Below are 24,227 nucleotides of genomic sequence, written 5' to 3' on the forward strand. Positions count from 1 at the left end.
TTGGAAATTTTATTTTGGACCTGGATGACTTTTTGGTGGTAAAAGAGGTCTTCCTCTACTCGGATTTGGCTGTCGATTTTTTTCTACACTTTTAGGTGTATTTTGTGCAAGAATATGCAATAAAATCGTCTGCCTAAGAAAAATTGAATTTTTTTGGAAATTTTATTTTGGACCTGGATGACTTTTTGGTGGTAAAAGAGGTCTTCCTCTACTCGGATTTGGCTGTCGATTTTTTTCTACACTTTTAGGTGTATTTTGTGCAAGAATATGCAATAAAATCGTCTGCCTAAGAAAAATTGAATTTTTTTGGAAATTTTTTTCTTAACGGGTAAGCAAATTTTATTTGCTGATTGTAAAGAGGAAGCAAAATGTGAATGTAATAAACATCTGAATTAATAACTTGTTTTAATTTCTTTTTAATTTTTCAAATCTGTTTTTAATTTAATAATTTTTTTTTTCAATAAGTAAAAGACGAAATAAATTATTTTTGTTAAATAATATTGCTTTAAAACTCGTTGCACGTGATTTTTTCTGTAATCATTTCCATAGATTCCTTTCACGTTGAATGCATGAAATAAATATTTTATAAAATTTATAGGATTTAAAAATAATAAAAAATTTTTTTTGTTATAGTAACTATTGAGAGCGGAGACAGTCAAGGTCCAGCTCACAAATTTTCCAGTTTTTTTATCATAGTCGCAAATGAAAATGAAACACTCGACAGTGGAACATTAATAGTTATTGATGAGACTTTATCAAAATATTCGGAAAAATGTGAAAATGCAATTATTGAAACAGCAAAATTGCCAAAAGAATCAGTTTCTATAATTTGGAGAAGTCCAGTTGAAGATAGTGGTTGCGTCAGAATCAGGTTTTTAAAAATTACACTCGTAACAATAATAAAATAATAATAAATTGTGTTATAAAAATCAGAAATTCATGAGTTAAATAATCATCTATAATTGTTATTGTTTAGAATACAATGTTTTAAATAAAAATGAAATAGAAATATTCTAATTAAATTAGGGCGCTAGTGGTGGAGACGCCTGAAACATGGTACATGGAAGAAGACGATGCAAATGAAAAATTATCGATACGCATGTGTCCGAATCCTAAAGCAGAAGAGGATGAACAAGGTGAAATTCTCGATAAATGTTGCGCCTGTGACGAAGCTAAATATGAAGTTGCTTTTGAAGGTCTTTGGTCACGGAATACTCATCCAAAAGTTAGTAAACCTTTTTAGTATCATGAATTTTGTAATTGAAAAAAATAATTAAGAATATAAATATTTTAATCAATTCTTTTTTTTGTTTGTAAATAACTGTGTATTATTTTTTTTTGAAAGCTTTCCTTCTGAACACACAGAAGTGGAAAAAATTTAATCCAGAATCTATGTGATACCAGTGAAGCTTATTTTAAAGAGATTAATTATTTAATGGCCTTTTAATTAATACTTCATTTACATTTTAATAGGATTTTCCAAGCAAAGCCTGGCTCGCTCGATTCTCGGACGTAATTGGCGCATCGCACACAGCAAAATATCGTTTTTGGTCCTATAATGGAAATGCAAGCGAGGGATTAAAACAAGTGGCTGAACATGGTTCAACACGTGTCCTTGAATCGGAATTAAAAGACCAGGTTCGGCAAAAAAAAATTGAAAAATTTCATATTTTTTTTTAATCAATGGGCTTATATTTCAATTAATAATAATTATTTTAAAATTCCACTAGCAAACAATTTCTAAAATATAAAAAATTTGTTTTGAAAAATAATTTTTTCCTACTATATAAAAAGGTAGAATAGTTTTTTTTCCAAATGGAAATAAAATTTTAATTAAATTGTAATATAATAATATTTTTAGAGTGAACATATAAGAACGATTATCAAAGCGAGAGGAATCAGTTATCCAAACGTGACTGGAAAGACTTTTGCTGTTTTTCGAGTGGATAGGAAGCACCACTTAATGTCGCTAGTCTCCATGATTGGTGAGAAAATTGTTTTAAAAAAAAAATATAAAATTGATCCATAATAGCTTTTATATTTTATGATAAAATTATTTAAAATGCAAAAAAAAATTTATTTTAATTTCTATTTGTTTAAAATGAAATATTCTTTTTATTTTTTTTCTACAGATCCTTCGCCTGATTGGTTCGTAGGAGTTTCAGGCCTGGAGCTTTGCTTGCCTAATTGCACTTGGATAGAGCAAAAGCAATACAATTTATACCCGTACGATGCGGGTACAGATGAAGGAATCACTTATTTGGTAAGTTCTTTTAAAGAATTTTTATTAAATAGAATTTCATTGCATAGAATTTCCTTTCGCAGATAAATTTTCATTTGTTCGAATTATTATTTGATTGAATTTCCATAGGGTCAGCCATGGTAAATCCGAACGGGGGGTAAATCCGAACGCTAATTATTTCAGCTTAATTAAAATTTTTAAAAATAAGTTCGATATGAGAATTTTTACCTCAGATCCTCTTCAAGAGATTCTAAGTATTATCCTATTTTTCGTTTGTTAATTAGCAACAGCATAAACAAAGCTAACGAGTATTTCAAAAAAGATTGAAAATCAAAGATGACACTCTTTCAGTATTTTGTCTCGTATTTGAAGAAAAAGAAGCTAAAAATTTATTTTATTATTTATAATTGTTTGTTATGAATACTAGAACAGAAACTATTTTTGATTTTTGCCTTCTGTAAAATTTTATTAATAATATTAGACCGTTCGTATTTACCCAGGAAAATGGGAAAACCGGGGTAAATTCGAACGGTATTTTCAATAATTTTTTTTTACATCAGAGCCACAGAAAATTGTTTTTATTTGATTAAACTATTATTTTAACATTATAAAAGTACATAGAAAAAAGTTTTTCTTTCTATACGTATCCTCGTTAGTAATTAATAAGCAGAAACTTAATCTCTGTTCTCTCGAAGGAGTGTTTCAATTTTTTTGCCAAATGGTTTGTTGAAAAAAGTTTTTCAGGATCTTAATAAAATTTGGTATTCTACGGTTTTTGGGGTCGCTAATTACCAAATTGAAGTCAGTTTTTCAAAATTCAAAATGACGGACGAGAATTAAAAAATTCATTGGATTCGCTCGAAAATTGTTACTCGGGGGGTTTCAGGGTCGTTGATTACGAATTTGGAGTTAGCAAATTTGATCATTTTTAAAAATAAGTTTTAGGAAAGTCCGCCATTTTGAATTTAAAAAATTTGACTTTTATTTTTGTATTTACATTCAGTCACTCCAAAATACTTTCTGTATCAAGTTTTGCAGAAATCCATTATGATTTGATAAAGTTATTGAAGGTTTTAATTGTGTAATGCATTTTAATTTTTAACCTGTTTGATTTTTGTATTTATATATGATGCATTATTACATAATAGGTTTATTATCGTATTTTTTTTGAGTTTTTATATAAGTTTAACAATTGCAATACTTCAAATTTATTTTCCCTAAGATTTTTCTGAAATACAGTGGCGTTCGTATTTACCCCCGTATTTTAGGAAAGTTGCAAAGTATCGAGGTAAATACGAACGCTAAGTTTCCTGCGATTGTAATTTATCAAAAATTTTTGCTACCCCATAAAATTGTTCTATGGAAGTAAAGTAACAACTTCATGCAGCAGAATACCGGAAGTATTGTCTTTTAAAAGAAAAAACTTATGTTATTGTTGAAACTTACTAAAAGCGTTCGGATTTACCCCGGTTGACCCTATAACCGATTTTTCATTATTGTCCGAAATTGCAAATGGCATAAAGTCAACTCGAATTTTTAAAGTATAACTACCCCCACAGCACCGAAATTTTTCTAAAAATTTATTTGAAATTTTTGGAATATTTAATTGCAACATTTAGTGAAAATTGTCTAAAAATTTAAATGTCCCACTTAAATAAATGTTTAGTGCGAAACTTTTCTAAAAATTTAAATGAAATATAATTATAATTAAGCTAAAAATTTTTTTTCTTTTAAATTATTAAATTTTTAATAAAAAGTCATGAAAAAATCGTGCAATTTTGCAATTATTGTTTTAAAAATAATATAAAAAAATTTTTTTACGTAATTTTTGATGGCATATTTGGATAGAGCACACTAAAATATGTAATATATGGTCTTGCCGAAAAAAATTAATGATTTTTTTTATAAAATATCATCAAATTAAAGTTGGACTACAAATTTTGTGCGTTAATGACTTAAACACACTTGTTATTCATTAATTATGACTTAATTTATTCTTTTTAATGATGTTTAGAGGCCTTTTACAGTTAAGATGTTTATTTATTGTTTGACATAACGTTGTTACTACATGTTTGGGCTATTTAGCCCTCATCAGGTAAGTCAATGCACTTTTCAAATAAGTATAAGTATAACAAACATAAGACAAACACGTAAGTAAAACAAAATCTGTAATAAATAAAAAGATTTCGATGTTATTTATTAAATTAGAAAATTAAATTATTAAAATTAAAAGAATAAAAGACTTACCACGTGTTCGATCACATTATTTCAATTTACTAGCTTCATTAATTTATTTAATTTTAAAAATTAAAAAATTAAAAATTTGAAAAATTAAAAAAAAAATTCAAATTTAAGATTTTGATCACATTAATTGTATTTATAAAATCCCATGTAAAAATTGCTCTAAGAGTTATATTGGATAAACCCGTAGACATTTATCAGATAGAATTAATGAACATAAAAGAGATATTTCTCATAAATCAAAAAACACAGGTCTATCGTCTCACACTTACAATACAAAACATAATTTTGATTTTGAACACCCCAAGGTATTAGAAACAGAAAAAAATAATTATAAAAGAAAATTTTTAGAAATCATACACATCCAAAGTAATAAATTAAACCATGTAAATTTTAATACAGACACACAAAATCTAAGCAAAATATATTTTTCAATAATAACGGATTCTCCAATGTAATATTTTAGAATTCTTCTAAATTTTTCAAAATTACCACATTAATTCCATATCGGTTAATGTAGGACTCTATTTTATCATTAATCTTCTAAACTTAAATTAATATTTTATATATATGATAATACAGGGATTTTTTTAACTTTTTATCATAACCTCAAACATTTTTTCCTTTCACTTTTTCGAAATCTGCCATAACAGATATATTACCATGGAACACCATAAAACATTCATTATTCACCATGGATTCTTAAATTTGAATTTTTTTTTAAATTTCTAATTTTTTAATTTTTTAAATTAAATAAATTAATCAAGCTAGTAAATTGAAATAATGTGATCGAACACGTGGTAAGTCTTTTATTCTTTTAATTTTAATAATTTAATTTTCTAATTTAATAAACAACATCGAAATCTTTTTATTTATTACAGATTTTGTTTTACTTATGTGTTTGTCTTATGTTTGTTATACTTATTTGAAAATAAGTGCATTTGACTCACCTGATGAGGGCTAAATAGCCGAAACATGTAGTAACAACATTATGTCAAACAATAAATAAACATCTTAACTGTAAAAGGCCTCTAAACATCATTAACAAATTTATAATAAAAACAGTTTGAAAGAAATTTAACTTAATTTATTCTTATTATTGCATAAATCAACTCTCTAAATGTCTAATCATTTCCAACATATTTCGTCAATTAGCGTCAATATATTACAACTCAGTTTACCTAAAGGCCTAAGCACAATAGAAACGTAACCAGAATCGTAATCGCAATCGCAAACGGAAGAATTAGTAAGAGAAGAATAACAATATATGACTATCCTTCTCTAACCCATTCTTCTGTTAACGATTACGATTACGGTTTCGTTGCTATTCTGCTCAGGTCTTAATCCGCCAGGGATATACAAAGTACATAAAAGTCAGGTTAGACTAAATCACGCTCGCCATGCTTGATATAATAAAGGTTGCATCGATATATTTTAACAAATTTCCCTTGACTAATACTTGATTGACTTTTCTCAATTTTTTGTGAAAAATTGTTATTTTTTTTCCTTTAAGGCCGACGATGTGCCAACGATTCCTCAACAAGTCATACGTCGCATCACTACATCATTTCCAAATGACAGTGGATCACCTTTTTTCGATCCATTTAACAGTGACATGAAACCAATGGCGAAACTTCATATAAGTCGTCAAAGAATTTACGAAAAAGTTTGTGAAGGCATGCCACAAAAACCATCAAATTCAGGTGGTCGACATAAAAAATCTAAAAATAGCAAGTATTCTTTGGTTTTTTTTTCTTTTGTTTGCTAACATCATATTTTTTTACATTTTATATTAACATACACCCATTTGCATAAATGATGTCCTTCCGGTTTTAACGGCATTTTGAAAAGTCGTGACACTTCTATAATAATTTTATGAATTCGTGGCATATGATGTAATCAATAAATACACCATATGCCAGGGTCTAATAAAATTATTATAGAAGTTTCACGACTTTTCAAAGTGCCGTCATAGCGGAAGGGGGGCAATTTACAATGTTACTGTGTTTAGTCCTTAAGGATCGAGGTGTATGGAAGGTTGCCATTGTCCCCACTCGCCATTTGTCATAATTCTCGTCAACTACCGCACCCTGCGGTATAATGACTTTATTGTTAAAATTAAAAGTTACTATAAAGTTACTAAACTTTTACTAGAGCAGGGTGTGGTAGATGACGAGAATTATGACAAATAGGGAGTGGGGACAATGGAAATCAACTCAGTTAGAGTCAACAAGGTTGGGTAGTAGTATAATCAAAGTTGGGTCAATATTATCTTATACAGGATCTGTTATGTTTACAAAATGATTCTCATACGCCACGAACTAATAAAATTATTATAGAAAGGTTACGACGTTTCCTAATGTCGCTAAAGTGGATTGACAGCATTTATTCAATTGGGTTTAAAAAAATTTTTTTTTTCAAACTACATGTAGCGATTTTTTAAGTTTTTTTTATATTGAATGCACTATTAAGATATATTGCACTTGCTTTTTTTATTTATCTGCTTTTATACAGTAGAAAAAAATAATTAAAAATAGAAATTGTTAATTTCTTTAATCAATACTATTGCCCCAGTTTTTTGCTTTATACTAATTATATTAATTCTTGGTTTAAAATGTAAATTATTATTTATATGACATTAATTGTTGCATAATGCTTTTTATAACATGACTTTAAAAAACTGTTCTCTACTTATATATTTTTATTTAATAGTAATAATACTAATAATTAGAATGAAATATCATTTTCTGTAGAAGCTTGCAGAATGACATCGTGGGGAGAATGGGGCAATTGTTCAGTTAATTGTGGTCAAGGAACAAGCTTAAGACAAAGGCACTTTATTGACAATTATGCAGCAACAAAAACAAATTGTAAAGAATCTCAATCAGATAGAAAAATTTGTTATGGTGGAGGAGGGCCATGGTAAAAATATCCCACTTTATATATTTAAACCCCCCTTTAAATATTTATTTAACCCCTCCCTTTTTGAATTAATTTAGAATTTCATCCCTCTAAATGAGCAGAAAAATCAATTTTACTGAAAATGAAAAAATAAATTGAAGTAATAATTTTTTTTTTCTATTTTTTTCTTAAAGTGAACTGTCAGCAAAAGATGCGGCAATTCTCAATAGTAAAGAATGCGAATTGGAACAATGGACTTCGTGGAGTGAATGTTCATCATCGTGTGCACCATCGGTACAATCACGAAAACGTAATTTTATCTATAAAAAACATCAGAAACATTGTAGAAATGTTTCAAAACCACCACGTTTAGAACAAACACGAAATTGTAATCTTCCACCATGTCAACAATGCGAGGAAGAACCTTGTGAGGAGGTAAGAACATCTGTCGAATCCAGTGACATTGAAACTGTCACTGAAATTACAACTGAAAATTATGACAATCCTGAGGATGATAATGGTGAAGATGATGATTCGGAAGAGGAAGTGGAGATAATCGAGGAATGGCGAGAGGTATGAAGACACCTCTTTTCAATCATTAAAAATTGTAATTAATTTTCTCTAATTATTATTATTATTATTAGAGATTAATTAATATTTCTTTGATTAATATAAAGAAACGCATTTTTTCACTTTTGACTAATCATCAGAATCATATTTCATATTAACTGAATTTAAAAATAATTTACTATGGAAAAGAAACCTGCTTGAAATTCAATTGAAATTGTTTACAATATTAAATTATTTTAATTTCACTAACATTATATAAAACAGTGTCACTTGGCCATTTCTCGTGTCGTCATTCCACTTCAGCTTTCTCATGAAAGTTAGTGCTTATATATATAAGTATCGCAGTAAGTTATTCATTTTACTAATTGTTTAGAGTTATAGTTTCACTTTGTAATAAGTCATTTTTAAAATTTGACAATAATTTCTAATTTATTTATCAACAAAGCAAATGGAAATCTACTTTATCGACAAGTCCTATTTATAAATCTGCTAATATTATCAAAATGTCAGTTTGTTGCTGAGAAAGATTCTATTATTTTTCGCACCAATTTGACGCGATTGATTAGAACGGGTAATCCCCTGCGTTAAATCGCTTGTAACATACACAAACTTTCTCACCAAAGTCGATAAAAAAGCAGTGAGTGATAGAAGAACGGAAGGATGCTAAATGTCCCCATTGACCAAAGTTCCCGTTCGACATTTGTCATAATTCTCCGTCAACTACCCAACCCTGATCTATGTGAAAATTTAGTAACATTCTAATTAAAATCAAAAGTTACTATAAAGTCACATTTTCACTAGATCAGGGTGCGATAGTTGACCGAGAATTTTGGTTAATGAGGACATTAGTCAAGGTAAAATTAATTTAATAGCTAAATCATGATTCATTGCAGAAATCTAGAATACCAACTGATGGTAGCGTGTAACAAAACTGACAATAATATTTGCTGAGTTTATAAATAATCTGAAAAAATTTATTAACATACTGCTAAAATATAACTTAATATGTAAAAAAATAATAAAATTCTGACTAGAATTCGTAACGTAAACTGAAGGATGCCATTGTCCCCACTCGCCATTTGTATCATAATTCTCATCAACTGCCACACCCTGCTCTAGTGAAAATTTAGTGACTTTAAAGTAACTTTTAATTTTAACAATAAAGTCACTAAATTTTCACTAGAGCAGGGTGCGGTAGTTGACGAGAATTATAATACAAATGGCGAGTGGGAACAATCACATCCTTTCAAACACTTTCCTAAAATTACGCTAGTCAGGACTTCTAGTAAAATATTTTACACCAGTTTATGTTGCACATTATACGAAATTTATTTTACAATATTAATATTTATAAACAGCTCTGTCCAAACTCACGATTTTCCGAATGGTCTCTTTGGTCTCCATGCAGTTCAAGTTGTGGACCAGGTGTTACAATGCGTTCTCGAATAATTGAAAAAAATTTTAATAATGTGGGAGAAGAAGTACAGGACAGTGGAGATGAAGAAGATAATCTTCAGGAATGTACAGTCCAACAGTCTGCGTGTACTGCGAAAATAAGCAGTTGTGATTTCACTCCAGAAGAAGCTAAAGGTAACAACTTTATTATAATAATACTAATAATAATAATAATAATAAGAATAAGAATAGGTAATAATAATCATTGTCCTCACTCGCCATTTGTCATAATTCTCGTAAACTACCGCACCCTGCTCTAGTGAAAATTTAGTAACTTTTAATTTTAACAAAAAAGTCACTAAATTTTCACTAGAGCAGGGTGCAGTAATTGAAGAGAATTATAACAAATGGCGAGTGGAGACAATGGAAACCAATCGATTTTTTAATTAAAAATTATGATAAGTTAATAATAAAAAATATTTATTTCCTTCGAAAATTTGCTTACATTACAGTAAATGTTCCCTAACAGCAATCGAATATTCAGAATATCCTATGGAAGTTCTAGAAATCTCCAGTGGTTTGCGAAACAAACCTAATTAGGGTTTGTTTCCATTGTCCCCCACACGCCATTTGTTATAATTCTGGTCAACTACCGCACTCTGCTCTAGTGAAAATTTAGTGACTTTAAAGTAACTTTTAATTTTAACAATAAAGTTACTAAATTTTTACTAGAGCAGGGTGCGGTAGTTGACGAGAATTATGACAAATGGCGTGTGGAGACAATGGAAACCAACCCTAATTAGGTTTAGCAAATTAAAAAAAACCTGGACTGTTTTAAATTAATTTATATAAATTAAAAATACTAAAACCATCAGGTTACAGTATTCGTATTTTTTTTCTTTATAGAAATATGTCTCGAGCCTAAGGATGCTGGCACTTGTTCGGCGAATATTATTCGTTTTTATTACGATAAAGACGCTGGTGTTTGTAAGCATTTTAGTTATTCTGGTTGCGAAGGATCTAGAAATAATTTTCCAACGGATAAAGATTGTCGTGAATTTTGCAAAGTAATTCAAAGTAAGTTATAATTCAGCAAGAACTAGAAAACGTGTGTCTTTTATAATTGGAATCATACAATAAATTATATGCGTGATATGTAACAAATACTAATTATGGAAAACATGAATCTAATCTGCAAGTTTACAAAAACACCTTTACTAATTAATTGTTTTCTAATTAAATGCACGCTTACTAACAATAAATAATCAGAGGATATCAAAACGAATCATTCAAGTTCTACAAAACACTTTCAAGTTTCAATCAGCAGTGTTCTTAGTTACCATATTCCAATTCAAGAGCAACGCAGTGCAAAATCAAAACGCGCCAAAACTGGTGAAAATTTATATTTTTTTAAAAAAAATAATTGTTAATTATTCTATATAATATGATTTTTAAGTAGACATTTATAAATTCTGCGTGTTACTTAATAATTCTTCGATATTTAAATATAGGAAATCATTTTTTTTTCAAAGGTTCAGAAATATCTAATGAAGAATTTAATGGATTACAAACTGGAAGTCAAGTAATTGAAGCCACTGAAGAATATGGAGGAAAAGTAGATTGTGTTGTTAGCGAATGGAGCAAATGGTCTGAATGCTCGGGTTGTAGTGATGATTCATTCAGTTTTCGTGAAAAAAAGGTAATTTTTTATACACCCAATTGCATAAATACTGTCCTTCCGGTTTGAAGGAATTTTGAAAAGTCGTGAAATTTCTATAATAATTTTATTAGTTCGTGGCGTATGGGAATTATTTTGTAAACATAACGGATCCTCTTTAAGATAATATTAATTACTACCCAACCGTGCTGACTCTAACTCTCCATTGGTTGGTTTCCATTGTCCCCACTCGCCATTTGTCATAATTCTCATCAACTACCGCACTGTGCTCTAGTGACAATTTAATGACTTTATAGTAACTTTCAATTTTAACAATAAAGTAACTAAATTTTCACTACTGCAGGGTGCGATAGTTCACGAGAGTTATGACAAATGGCGAGTGGGGTCAATGGAAACCAACCGTAAACTTTGGTTATGGCCAATGCACAATAGTTTCGTGAAGACCATTTGCGAAGGAGGTACATGAGACAGACAACGACACAAATATATATCTTTGTCCTTTTCTAACTCATGTATCACGTTCGTGAACTACTGAGCTTAAGCTACTTCTACAATAAGCCAAAGAAAATGACAAAGTTAGCAAGGTTGGGTAGTAGTAAATATTATCTTAAACATGATCCGTTATGTTTACAAAATAATTCCCATATGCCACAAACTAATAAAATTATAATAGAAAAATTACCACTTTTCAAAATGCCTTTAAACCGAAAGGAACAGCATTTATGCAATTGGATGTATAAAAAAAATTTAATTCAATTTAATATTAGGAACTTCAATTAATTTTTAAATTCAATAACATTTTTTTTTCTCAAAATAGACGGAAGCACGAAATGGCGGGAGAAAGTGTCCAAAAAAATTAACAAAAAAGAAAAAATGCAACAAATCACCAGCCTGCTGTAAGTTAATGCTTAATTTTTGTATTTTTTTAAAATTCTTTTTAGAAACTTTAATTATCTGTTTTTTTTATTTGTCCAGTGGCTGAAAAAAGTGTCATGAATATAAGACGCCGAAGTAAAGACGATGATCCAATGATGGAAGAATATACTAATGACGGTGAGTTAATAATAATAGAAAAAATATTTTTTTTAAATTATTGAAAATCAATTAAAATTATGATAAATTGAAATTAATAAAGAACTCCTCATCGGAAGAAAATATTTATTTGATTTTACGAAATTTTTTATTTGAATCAAAGAAATAAATTTTTATTTTAACGCACAAAATTTCTTTAAATAAAAAACATTTATTAACGAATTTACACAATCTGCGTAAACGTAGTAGTGGTAACTCAGCCTAATAAAGTTCGAAAGAAATATTTGTTTGATTCAAAGAAATTTTTCTTTAGATTAAAAATATTTATAAAGAAATAATTTCCTTATAATTAAAAAATTTTTTTCGTATAATCAAAGAAAACTTTTTTTACTTCAAACAAATTACATCCTGGATTTAAAAAGTGATTTAAAAAAAAAGATTTCCTTATTTCAAAGAAATTTTTATTTCTACTTGTAAAAAAGAAAAATTGAGTGAAATTTTTAATTAATTTCTTTCACAGAAATGTCTGTTGATTGTCAAGTAAGTCAATGGTCCAGATGGTCAAAGTGCAGTGCCACATGTGGAGATTCTGTACAATATAAAACAAAAAAAATTAAAGTTCAACCGAAAAAAAATGGAAAATTATGTCCACCACTTGTCGAATTTCGTGATTGTTCGAAACCAGAATGTCCTTATAATTTTTAACTGTCTATAATCAAATTATCTTTAAAAAAAAAAAAAATGAAAACGATTTCATTCAATTTTCAGAATAATTTTTCAAAATAAAATCGTAGAATTTTTTTTTGAAATGTTCTTTAATAAAAAACAAAATTTATACTATTCTAATGAATATCAATTAAAAATGTTAAATATTTATCTAAAAAACTGGTTAATCTAAGAAAAAAATTTTTAGGTTTCTTAAACTGGGGAAAATTTACTATTGATAGATGTAGACTAAAATGAAAATTCATAATAAGGGTACGGTCACATTATCTCATGCATGCACTATGGATGCATGCAGAAACATTTGTCCGGTCACAGTTCAACGAAATCTAGTGAATGTTTAGTAACTTTCTAGTTACAACCGAAATTTTTGGAAAATTACTAGAAATAAGTTACTAAACATTCACTAGATTTCATTGAAGTGTGACCGGCCAAATGTTTCTGCATGCATGCATGAGATAGTGTGACCGTACCCTAAGTAGTATCTTCGTAAAAAATAAAATGACCGCAATTTTTGAAATTGGAAATAATATATTTTATACTGATGCAAAACATTATTCACGACTAAATATGATTGTATTTTTTATGTAATTTCTTTGATTAATTACAAAATCTGTTTTATATACCCTTTTAAAAATACAACAATTTTTTAAAATCATTTTTTAATACATTTTAAATATAATTTGGAAAAAATTTTTTTTTAAAAATATTTTAGATTACAATTTAGAGAGTGTAATAAAGTAAAATAAGTTTTAAGAAAAATTATTCAATTAAATGTACAACTATTTAGATGTTACTTATGCTAACAAACACAATATAACTTTTATGTATGTGACACACTCTGAAGAAAGGGTCCTAAGAAGAAAACGGAAGGTTGCCATTGTCTCAACTCGCCATTTGACATAATTCTCGTCAACTACTGCACCCTGCTCTAGTAAAACTTCAGTGATATTATTATTAAAATTAAAATTTACTAGAAAGTTACTAAATTTTCACTAGAGCAGGGTGCAGTAGTTGACGAGAATTATGACAAAAATGGCGATCTTCCAAACGAATTATAGGTTACGTTTAGAATAATTTTACCTTGATTTGCAGTTCCTTTTTATTTATGTAAAATCAAAATCAGATTTTATTAAAAATTAATCCCCTTTGTGTATTTTCACTTAAAAATTTTAAAACATAACCTACAATTTTTTTGCATCTTAGCCCCCTTTCTTCAGAGCGCGTCATTTATATATATCGATATATAATATAAACGAAATACTCAAATTCCAAAGAATGTAAAATTAATTTTAGAATAAGATTTATGTAATTATGTTATACGAGAGAGAAATTTCAATTTTAGCGTGTAAAAAGAATGGAGTTTAAAAATGATAAACAAAATTTTATTTTATGTTAGATTTCTTTCAAACTGTTTTTATTATAATTTGTTAATGATGTTTAGAGGCCTTTTACAGTTAAGATGTTTATTTATTGTTTGACATAAAGTTGTTACAACATGTTTCGGCTATTTAGCCCTCATCAGGTAAGTCAATGCACTTTTTTTCTTTTTAAATAATTATAAGTATAACAAACAAACATAAGACAAATACGTAAGTAAAACAAAATCTGTAATAAAAGGATTTCGATGTTATTTATTAAATTATTAAAATTGAAATAGAGAATTAAATTATTAAAATTAATAAAATTGAAATAGAGAATTAAATTATTAAAATTAAAAGAATAAAAGACTCACCACGTGTTTGATCACATTATTTTAATTTATTATTTTGATTTAAATAATTAAAAAAAAAAAAAAAAAAAAAAAAAATTAAAAATTGAAAAAATTAGAAATTTTGAAAAAATTCAAATTTAAGAATCCATGGTGAATGAATATTTCATGGTGTTCCATGGTAATATAGATGTTATGGCAGATTTCGAAAAAGTGAAAGGAAAAATGTTTGAGGTTATGATAAAAAGTTAAAAAAAATCCCTGTGTTATCATGTAAAATATTAATTTGAGTTTAGAAGATTGATGATAAAATAGAGTCCTATATTAACCTATGTAGAATTAATGTGGTAATTTTGAAAATTTAGAAGAATTCGAAAAATTATATTGGAGAATCCGTTATTATTGAAAAATATATTTTGCTTAGATTTTGTGTGTCTGTATTAAAATTTACATGGTTTAATTTATTACTTTGGATGTGTATCATTTCTAAAAATTTTCTTTTATAATTATTTTCTTCTGTTTCTAATACTTTGGGGTGTTCAAAATCAAAATTATGTTTTGTATTGTAAGTGTGAGACGATAGACCTGTGTTTGTTGATTTGTGAGAAATATCTCTTTTATGTTCATTAATTCTATCTGATAAATGTCTACGGGTTTCTCCAATATAACTCTTAGAGCAATTTTTACATGGGATTTTATAAATGCAATTAATGTGATCAAAAACTGTAAGTATGTCTTTGAAGAATTATAAAATTATAAAAGAATTATAATAATTATAAAAGAAAATTTTTAGAAATGATACACATCCAAAGTAATAAATTAAACCATGTAAATTTTAATACAGACACACAAAATCTAAGCAAAATATATTTTTCAATAATAACGGATTCTCCAATATAATTTTTCGAATTCTTCTAAATTTTCAAAATTACCACATTAATTCTACATAGGTTAATATAGGACTCTATTTTATCATCAATCTTCTAAACTCAAATTAATATTTTACATGATAACACAGGGATTTTTTTTAACTTTTTATCATAACCTCAAACATTTTTCCTTTCACTTTTTCGAAATCTGCCATAACATCTATATTACCATGGAACACCATGAAATATTCATTCACCATGGATTCTTAAATTTGAATTTTTTCAAAATTTCTAATTTTTTCAATTTTTAATTTTTTTTTTTAATTATTTAAATCAAAATAATAAATTAAAATAATGTGATCAAACACGTGGTGAGTCTTTTATTCTTTTAATTTTAATAATTTAATTCTCTATTTCAATTTTATTAATTTTAATAATTTAATTCTCTATTTCAATTTTAATAATTTAATAAATAACATCGAAATCCTTTTATTACAGATTTTGTTTTACTTACGTATTTGTCTTATGTTTGTTTGTTATACTTATAATTATTTAAAAAGAAAAAAAGTGCATTGACTTACCTGATGAGGGCTAAATAGCCGAAACATGTTGTAACAACTTTATGTCAAACAATAAATAAACATCTTAACTGTAAAAGGCCTCTAAACATCATTAACAAAATTTTATTTTATTGAACATTTTAATGGCACAATCATAATCATTATTGTTCATATATAATATCAATCGCATGTAACAAAGAGAAGAAAGGACTTCTTTTCTGAGAAAAAAAATTAATTGCAATTTAAATTAATTAAAAAATATCTATTATATAAATGAATTAGTTACATTTAAAAATAACGTAAATATGTAACAAAATTTATGTGCACCAAATTACATATTATGCTGTCCTTTCATTTTGATGGCATTTTGAAAATTCGTGACATTTCTATAATAATTTTATTAGTTCGTGGCGTATGGGGAATTATTTTGTAAACATAACGGATCCTGTTTATGATAATATTGACTACTAACCAACCTTGTTGATTCTAACTGTCCTTTTCTTAGGCTTATTGTAGAAGTAGCTTAGGCTCAGTAGGTTTGTTAGTTTCAATTGTCCCTACTCGCCATTTGTCATAATTTTCACCCTGCTCTAGTAAAAATTTAGTGACTTTATAGTAACTTTTAATTTAAACTATAAAGTCACTAAATTTTCACTAGAGCAGGGTACGGTAGTTGACGAGAATTATGACAAATGGCTATAGTGGGGACAATGGAAACCAACCCATTACGCCACGAACTAATAAAATTATTATAGAAATGTAACGACTTTTTTAAATGTCGTCAAATCGAAAGGACTTCTACAAAAATTATATTAGTACATGGCGTAATTTATACACCATACGCCGTGGACTAATAAAATTAGTATAGAAATTTCATTATTTTTTCAAATATCGTCAAAGCGGAAGGAAAGTATATAGGATATCCCACTCGCAATTTATCATAATTGTCGTCAACTACCGCACCCTGCTCTAGTGAAAATTTAGTGACTTTATTTGTTAAAATTAAAACTCACTATAAAGTTACTAAATTTTCACTAGAGCAGGGTGCGGCAGTTGACGAGAATTATGATACAAATGGCGAGTGGGGACAATGACATCCTTCTGTTAGGTGAATTGTAATTAAATAAGTTAATAAATATAAAATATTATAAATTGAATTTTTTTATTTTAAATTCGTTAATTTTAGAAAAACTGTCCTTTACATACAATAAATATTCATTGTAAAAAAATAATAATAAGAATATCATATAGAAATTTATATATATATACCTTGTAAAAAATAAAGTATTGCAAATCCAGCTTAATGCAATTGGAAATGTTATTCTAGCAAGAATTTTCAAAAAATGATTTAAAAAAAAGTATATTTCTAGATATAAAGTGGTAAATTAAAACTGGATCGACTTAAAATACTTCATTTTTTTACAGTTTATTAAAAAATTATATTAGTTCTTTGACAATAATAGTGGAATATTTGTAATAGCTGTCGTTAATATTATAAATGAAACTTGTAATATTTTTTTGTAATTAAGTAAAAAAATTCATTTTAAAAGTAAAGTTATTTATTTATTGATTTTTCATATATTTCCCTTATAAAACAAGAAAATTCATCTAAAAATAGAATTTATATTCCATAAAGTATATTATTTAAAAAATCCATTAAAAAAAGAATTAATGAGTGGCAGAATGTTTAAAACAAATTTGTTTTTCATTATCCAATCTTATGCTCTAACTGTATCCAAAATCCATTTTAAGTAATGGAAAATTTTCGTATAGACAAATGGCAAATTTAAAGTACATCGACTCCAATTAAAACTACCAATACCAAATTGATATTTTTGGCTGAGATGTTGATCATGAGCAGAAAGATCTCCACCATCATCTGGTATACAAGTTCGTGGTGTTTTTAAGTGTTTTACACAAACCATAGTATCATCTATTTTTCTTGGCCAGTTATACAATTTATACAATGACTCACATTCAGAATTTTCGATAACTTGAACCATAGTTTTTATTGGAATTTTTGTTTCAGCACTGTTGCGCATAGATATTCCACGACCATAAAGATCATACTGTAAAAAAAAAAATTTATAATTATAAAAAAATTTAATTAATAGTAATTATGTACCCAATCGTTGCCAACTTCATTAGGCCACTCGTGGCCAGATATGCCTACACTTTTTTGTCCTTTTCTAACGCACGTGTTGCCATATGACAACATGTGAGTTAGAAAAGGACAAAAAAAGGTAGGCATATACGACCAAGAGTCGTATCGTAAAACTTCGTTCTATAATAATTTTTTTAGTTCGTGGCGTTTATACATTGGTTATAGTTTCCACTGTCCTCACTCGCCATTTGTTATAATTCTCGTCAACTACCGCACCCTGCTCTAGTAAAAATTTAGTGACTTTATATTAACTTTTAATTTAAACTATAAGTCACTAAATTTTTACTAGAGCAGGGTGCGGTAGTTGACGAAAATTATGACAAATGTCGAGTGAGAACAATGGAAACCAACTACATTACGCCACGAACTAATAAAATTATTATAGAAATGTCACGATTTTTCAATTAACAATTAATTAATAATTTCTTTTTTATAAACAAAGTGAATGGCGTATTTATAATTACCGGATAATTATTTATAGAAACTTCATTATCAAATGGAAGACAAATTTGATCAATAGTATCTGAAAATTCAATATATCTGTCCAATCTTATTAAAGCAATATCATTGGTTATGTCTTTTTTGGAATATTTAGGATGAGCGTGTATTGTATCGATTCCTACAACTTCAATTTCATTACAGATAGTTTTTTTATTCCACCATTGTGTTTTACAGTCAGGATTTGTCATAATATTGTAGTCTCCCAATATTATTTTAATGTTTTTAAGGTCTGAAATAATATTAAGAACAATAATAATAATAATAATAATAATACAAATTATGATAAAAATGAAAAATATTTAGAATGAGATTTCAATCAGTTATGGAACTGAACATTCAGGTACTGTGATTATATGGGAATTGGGATTGGCTAAACTTCAATACGCCATCTGGTGTTTACCTACTTCGGACAACCATTTTCCTTTTTCGTCTTTTTTTAATTAACACGATATAAAGAGAAATAAAAACCAAAATGTCTGACGAAGTAGATAAAAGTCAATAGATCGCCAATCACAATAGAACAAAAAGAGGAAAAAAAAATTAAATATTTATCATTGATATTGTTATTTACGTGAATAAAATTTACTGTTAAAAAAATGAGCGCGTATAATTTCGACAATGGATTTTTGTTCATGTCGATGAAAAAACAAAGTTATTGTAAAAACAGTTTAAGCACAATAGTTGGTTGGTTTCCATTGTCCCCACTCGCCATTTGTCATAATTGTCGTCAACTACCGCACCCTGCTCTAGTGAAAATTTAGTGACTTTATTTGTTAAAATTAAAACTCACTATAAAGTTACTAAATTTTCACTAGAGCAGGGTGCGGTAGTTGACGAGAATTATGATAAATGGTCGAGTGGGGACAATTAGGCTGTCAGTTCATCGAGATATCTCGAGTTCGAGTATGACGTCAGATAACTGAAGGGAAAACAAACACACGACACAATGTTATTCTTATGTTATTATTATGTTATTCTTCTTTATCAATTTTACTCATATTTTAAACATGGAAAACGGTTGTTGACATATAACATATGTCTTTTAATAATATGAAGTACATTTAATTTCAAAAATATATTATTCTCCTAATTCGGACAGAAATGGCAAAATCGGAAAAAATACCAGTTATCCTAAGTTTATGTACTTTCATTTGCCTCCAAGAAATTAAAGATTTATTCACATATAAAACGACAGGAAGTAAAATAGGAAGAGTATAAAAACATTTGCATAGTACTGAAATTTACCGTCTGGTTCGCCGGGTTCAGAAAAGATTATTTAAACATTAAAATATCCGCTGTTCTAAAATACTACCCAGATAGAACGGAAACTTGCAGCAAGCTTGCGGCAAGTTCACCGTGCAACCTTGTCTGAGCTAGCGGAATGTCCCACCCGGGGCAAGCTTGCGGTGAAAGATTGCTGTAAGCTTGCTACGTAAAGTTGCAGGGGAATTTCAACAAGCTTCTGGAAAGGTTGCTGCAAGCTTGCTGCAATTTTTAAAAAATACATTTTAAATTTTAAAAAAATTTATTTGTTTTTTTTAAATTTGAAAATCCTTGTGACGTTTATTATTATTAATTATGTCCTGTTTATTTTTATTTGGAAACTTAAGAAGAAAATTTTCGAAACAAATTTGAGGGGACTGGGAATTGAACCCGGGTTCGACAGACACTAACCAAAGACCCTAACCGAGAACCTACTCGACCAACTATCAGAGAATAAAAAAATCTTGCTCTTAACCCTCGTTTTTCAACTATTTTTCAACTCATAAAAACAGTCGAGGGTTAAGAGCAAGATTTTTTTATTCTCTGATAGTTGGTCGAGTAGGTTCTCGGTTAGGGGTTTTTGGTTAGTGCCTGTTGAACCCAAGTTCAATTCCCAGTCCCCTCAAATTTGTTTCAAAAATTTTCTCCTTAAGTTTCCAAATAAAAATAAACAGGACATAATTATTAATAATAAACGTCACAAGGATTTTCAAATTTAAAAAAAACAAATAAATTTTTTTTTAATTTAAAATGTATTTTTTAAAAATTGAAGCAAGCTTGCAGCAACCATTCCAGAAGCTTGTTGAAATTCTCCTGCAACTTTACATAGCAAGCTTACAGCAATCTTTCACGGCAAGCTTGCCGCAATCATTTTTAGTATGCTTGCAGCAATCTTTCATTGCAAGATTGCAGCAACCTTTCCTGGAAAGCTTACAGAAAGCTTTCACGGCAAGCTTGCCCTGGGTGGAACATTTCGCTATCTCAGACAAGGTTGCACGGTGAACTTGCCGCAAGCTTGCTGCAAGTTTCCGTTCTATCTGGGTATCTTTAAATCGGTAATTTTTGAAAATTCTCCAAAAAATAAAAATAATTAATTTATTAAACAACAATAAATGTAAATTTACCGCAACTACTGTAGTTCCTATTATTTTAAATATAAATTTTGTTTAAAAATTATACTTACAAAGCAAGAAAGGTTTAATACAATGAGCAGCAGTTAAAACATATCGATTATTAATTAAAGTACCAGAACACACAGTTCTGTTTTTAAATTGAATTAATGCAGTCCAAGGACTTTCGTCTTCTTTAGCTTCATTATAATTTGAATTTAAACTTTGAGGATTGTATCGAATACTTCCACATTCAAATTGCGTTTTACCAAATAATTTAAGATTTGGATGATTTGAAATATTTTGAGGCACATTGTCAGTTTCTTTGTTTTCCTATTATATGAAAAAAAAAATTCATCATCAAGTTTTATTAAACTTATAGCAATACAATAAAATCACAATAAATCAAGAACTTTGTTACTTGGAATAATTTTAATTTCTCTAAAATAACTTTTTAATGTATTTATAAAAAAATAAATTGATCAAAAATCTCAACTGATCGAATTCATCCCCACAGCACCGAAACTTTCCTAAAGATTTATTTGAAATTTTAAATATGAATGAGAAATTCCCTTCCAAGTGTATATTTTGATAAGAAGTAAAATTCGATCCACGGAAGGTTAAAACAGATAAAACAGATTTATGTTATTTTGTCAAGTTGCGACGTTTCGATGGTTTGGTTTACCATCTTCTTCAGGCTGAATATTTAAAATAATATTACATTGCAACTAGTCAATGTTAGAATCCATTTTTCAAATTATCGTTAAAAATTAATTAAACCATCGAAACGTCGCAACTTGACAAAATAACATAAATCTGTTTTATGTGTTTTCTTTACCTTCCACAGTGGGCCAGAAGGCGTTCAAAACTGGCCAAAAGTCAAGGTTTAAATTGATAGATGACAATTATGTAATCATTTTCAGAGATAGATTTGCTACGAATATCCAAAATATTTTGTCAAATAATACATTATTGTATTAGCACTACTCGATTACATCTTCAATTTTCAAAATTTTTGTTTTACCTTTTATACACCAAAATAGGTATGTCTGTTTCAATTATTTTTATTTGGATTTTTAGGTTCTAAACATAAATTTTCTACTAAACAACATCAATAGAGCTAAAATTAACAGTTAAATCAAACAGTTACATATTCAGTTGTTTTGATTATAGACATTATTTTCTTTTCTTTGTTGCTGTCGTAAATGACATGTTTCATTTCCGAATGACTTTTCCCCTAGTTTCCGCTTCCTATAAAGTCGGTCAAGGTCTCTAAGCACTCTTTGAAACGTATAGTTTAAGATATAGATGTGCTACTTTTTGCTACTTTTGTCGTAAAAGTTAAAAAATTTCCAAAATATTCCATGCTACTAGTGGACACTGCATAGTGTGATTATGAGATTATACTGTCTTTTCAAACCTTTAGGGGTGAAGTCGTATTGTTTTTTAATATAAATTAATATGTTATTTTAAATTATATTGGCTTAAAGGTTATTAAGTAACTATTATTTGATACAAATAAATTATTTGATACCCCAAATCTTGTAATTATTCATGTAAATAATCTAAATAATTATTACTGTAAATGATGTAAATAGTTCATATTGTAAATAATTTCTACTGTAAATAATGTAAATATACCTTGCTCCGGTATACTACTAACAAAATCGTTTACGTAGTACTGACGAGCTTCAACTAAAGCGAAACAGAAACTCAGCATACATTACCTATTACAATTATTTAAATATGACTTTCGATTTATAAACATCAACTGTGAAAACCCCGAGTAACAAATTTCAGGCCATTTGAATCGATTTTTAAAGACATAGTTCGCCATATTGGATCCGCCATTTTGAATTTTGAAAATCTGACTACAGATTCGTAATCAGCGACCCCGAAAACCCCCGAGTAACAAATTTCAGGTCATTTGGATCGGTTTTTAGAAAAGTCGTCCGCCATATTGGATCCGCCATTTTGAATTTTGAAAATCTGACTACAGCTTCGTAATCAGCAACTCCGAAAACCCCCGAGTAACGAGTAACTTTTGGTCAGTTTTGAACGCCTTCTGGCCCACTCTGCCTTCCATTGATCGAATTTTACTTCTTATCAAAAAATTTATTTGAAATGTTCGGAATATTTAATTGCAAATGTTTAGTGAAAATTGTATAAAGATTTAAATGTCCCGATTATAATTTTAATTATAATTAGGCGAAAATTTTATTTAAATGTTCAAGAAATATTCCAAAAATTTCAAATAAATCTTTAGGAAATCTTTAGGAAAGTTTCGGTGCTATGAGGGCAATAAATTTAAAGAAAAAAAATTTTCTTTATATTAAATTTAAAAAAAAATAGAGTCTAAGAAAAATTTATAGACACATACCTCATCCTCGCAACAAAAATATGGTTTTCTTTTAATTTGATTATAGTCACATTGCAAATTTTTTAATTTATCAAATAGAGTTCGATCTCTGTATTGAGTTTTCTTAATTCTATTTATAATATCAACTGTTTTATTGCATTTTTCCAAAAGTACACATTTTTCTGGTTTACATTCTTTAAAATTATCTGAAACGATAAATTTTTATTTACATTTTTTTTTTTTAATCATGTCAATTATTAATCTATTAAAAAAAAAATAAATTTCATAAAACAAAAAATATTGTAATAAAAACTGAAAAATATTTATTAAAATTCTAATAAAAATACTTACTTGCTGAAATATTACAAATAAAGCATAGAAAAATGCCCCCCAATAAGGTGTATATCATTTTTACTGTAATAAAATGAAGTTAATTTAAGTAAAATTGAAATAATTTTTTGAATTTTTTTTATAGATATACGCAACTTATATAAAAAATGTAATCAACATAATAATAATTTATTTCATCATATGATGAAAAATTTAAATTTTATATTTGAAGTTTATATAGACACAATGACTTATTTCAGTGAGGAAATATAAAATTCTTTAATCAAATTCCTTCTTTAACTATATAGTAATAAAATATATTATTATAATTATAATGACGTTTTCTAACACTTGTATTAATATTTTTTTACATTTTTTTACTATTAATAATAATAATAATAAGTATAACTTATAAAACTACTCAAACTAGTGAAATTAATTTTTACAAGAAACATATTGAAATTAGAAAATTCGTATACCAGTAAATATAATGTGTGTAATATTAATGCCACGTGTAATGTAATATTCTGACTTAAAATATCCGTTGAAATTGATATTTATCTAAAATGTGTGGTAAAA

At 27.7% G+C, this 24,227-nt stretch overlaps 2 protein-coding genes across 5 annotated transcripts in view; one reads left to right on the top strand and one right to left on the bottom strand.

Annotated features, from left to right (window-relative positions):
* The window catches only part of LOC127286715 (spondin-1-like), a 55,775-nt gene extending 40,104 nt beyond the window's left edge, over positions 1 to 15,671 (top strand). The window contains exons 3-17 of one of the 4 annotated variants that reach the window (XM_051313255.1): positions 634 to 871; positions 1,027 to 1,225; positions 1,474 to 1,638; positions 1,862 to 1,985; positions 2,133 to 2,263; positions 5,997 to 6,213; positions 7,237 to 7,405; positions 7,579 to 7,957; positions 9,313 to 9,544; positions 10,256 to 10,426; positions 10,619 to 10,741; positions 10,882 to 11,048; positions 11,845 to 11,923; positions 12,003 to 12,080; positions 12,580 to 15,671. In XM_051313255.1, coding sequence (XP_051169212.1) covers positions 634 to 871; positions 1,027 to 1,225; positions 1,474 to 1,638; positions 1,862 to 1,985; positions 2,133 to 2,263; positions 5,997 to 6,213; positions 7,237 to 7,405; positions 7,579 to 7,957; positions 9,313 to 9,544; positions 10,256 to 10,426; positions 10,619 to 10,741; positions 10,882 to 11,048; positions 11,845 to 11,923; positions 12,003 to 12,080; positions 12,580 to 12,764 — 2,657 coding nt within the window. In that variant the 3' untranslated portion in view covers positions 12,765 to 15,671. The remainder of the gene's footprint in view (positions 1 to 633; positions 872 to 1,026; positions 1,226 to 1,473; positions 1,639 to 1,861; positions 1,986 to 2,132; positions 2,264 to 5,996; positions 6,214 to 7,236; positions 7,406 to 7,578; positions 7,958 to 9,312; positions 9,545 to 10,255; positions 10,427 to 10,618; positions 10,742 to 10,881; positions 11,049 to 11,844; positions 11,924 to 12,002; positions 12,081 to 12,579) is intronic. The other 3 variants (XM_051313258.1, XM_051313256.1, XM_051313257.1) reach the window with 3 other exon arrangements.
* Positions 15,672 to 17,463: 1,792 nt separating this feature from the next.
* Positions 17,464 to 24,223, bottom strand: LOC127286721 (chymotrypsin-C-like). Its single transcript, XM_051313266.1, has 6 exons — positions 24,128 to 24,223; positions 23,670 to 23,732; positions 23,340 to 23,524; positions 21,034 to 21,292; positions 18,551 to 18,816; positions 17,464 to 17,991 (listed from the first exon to the last, which is right to left on the bottom strand). The coding sequence occupies exons 2-6, from the start codon at positions 23,725 to 23,727 to the stop codon at positions 17,641 to 17,643; spliced, it is 1,119 nt and encodes a 372-aa protein (XP_051169223.1). The 5' UTR covers positions 23,728 to 23,732; positions 24,128 to 24,223; the 3' UTR covers positions 17,464 to 17,640.
* Positions 24,224 to 24,227: the final 4 nt, after the last annotated feature.

The sequence above is a fragment of the Leptopilina boulardi genome, unplaced genomic scaffold (genome assembly GCF_019393585.1).
Source record: "Leptopilina boulardi isolate dan_hultmark-lab unplaced genomic scaffold, ZJU_Lbou_2.1 LbouV2_362, whole genome shotgun sequence".
Classification (NCBI taxonomy): Eukaryota; Metazoa; Arthropoda; class Insecta; order Hymenoptera; family Figitidae; genus Leptopilina; species Leptopilina boulardi.

What these genes read in the sequence shown, in the direction of transcription:
- LOC127286721 (XM_051313266.1), bottom strand. Translation starts at nt 23,727, where the DNA reads ATGATATACACCTTATTGGGGGGCATTTTTCTATGCTTTATTTGTAAT. An exon ending in ATTTTTGTTGCGAGGATGAG is followed by an intron (nt 21,293 to 23,339) that starts GTATGTGTCTAT and finishes TTCATATAATAG; the next exon opens with GAAAACAAAGAAACTGACAA. An exon ending in TATTAAACCTTTCTTGCTTT is followed by an intron (nt 18,817 to 21,033) that starts GTAAGTATAATT and finishes ATATTATTTCAG; the next exon opens with ACCTTAAAAACATTAAAATA.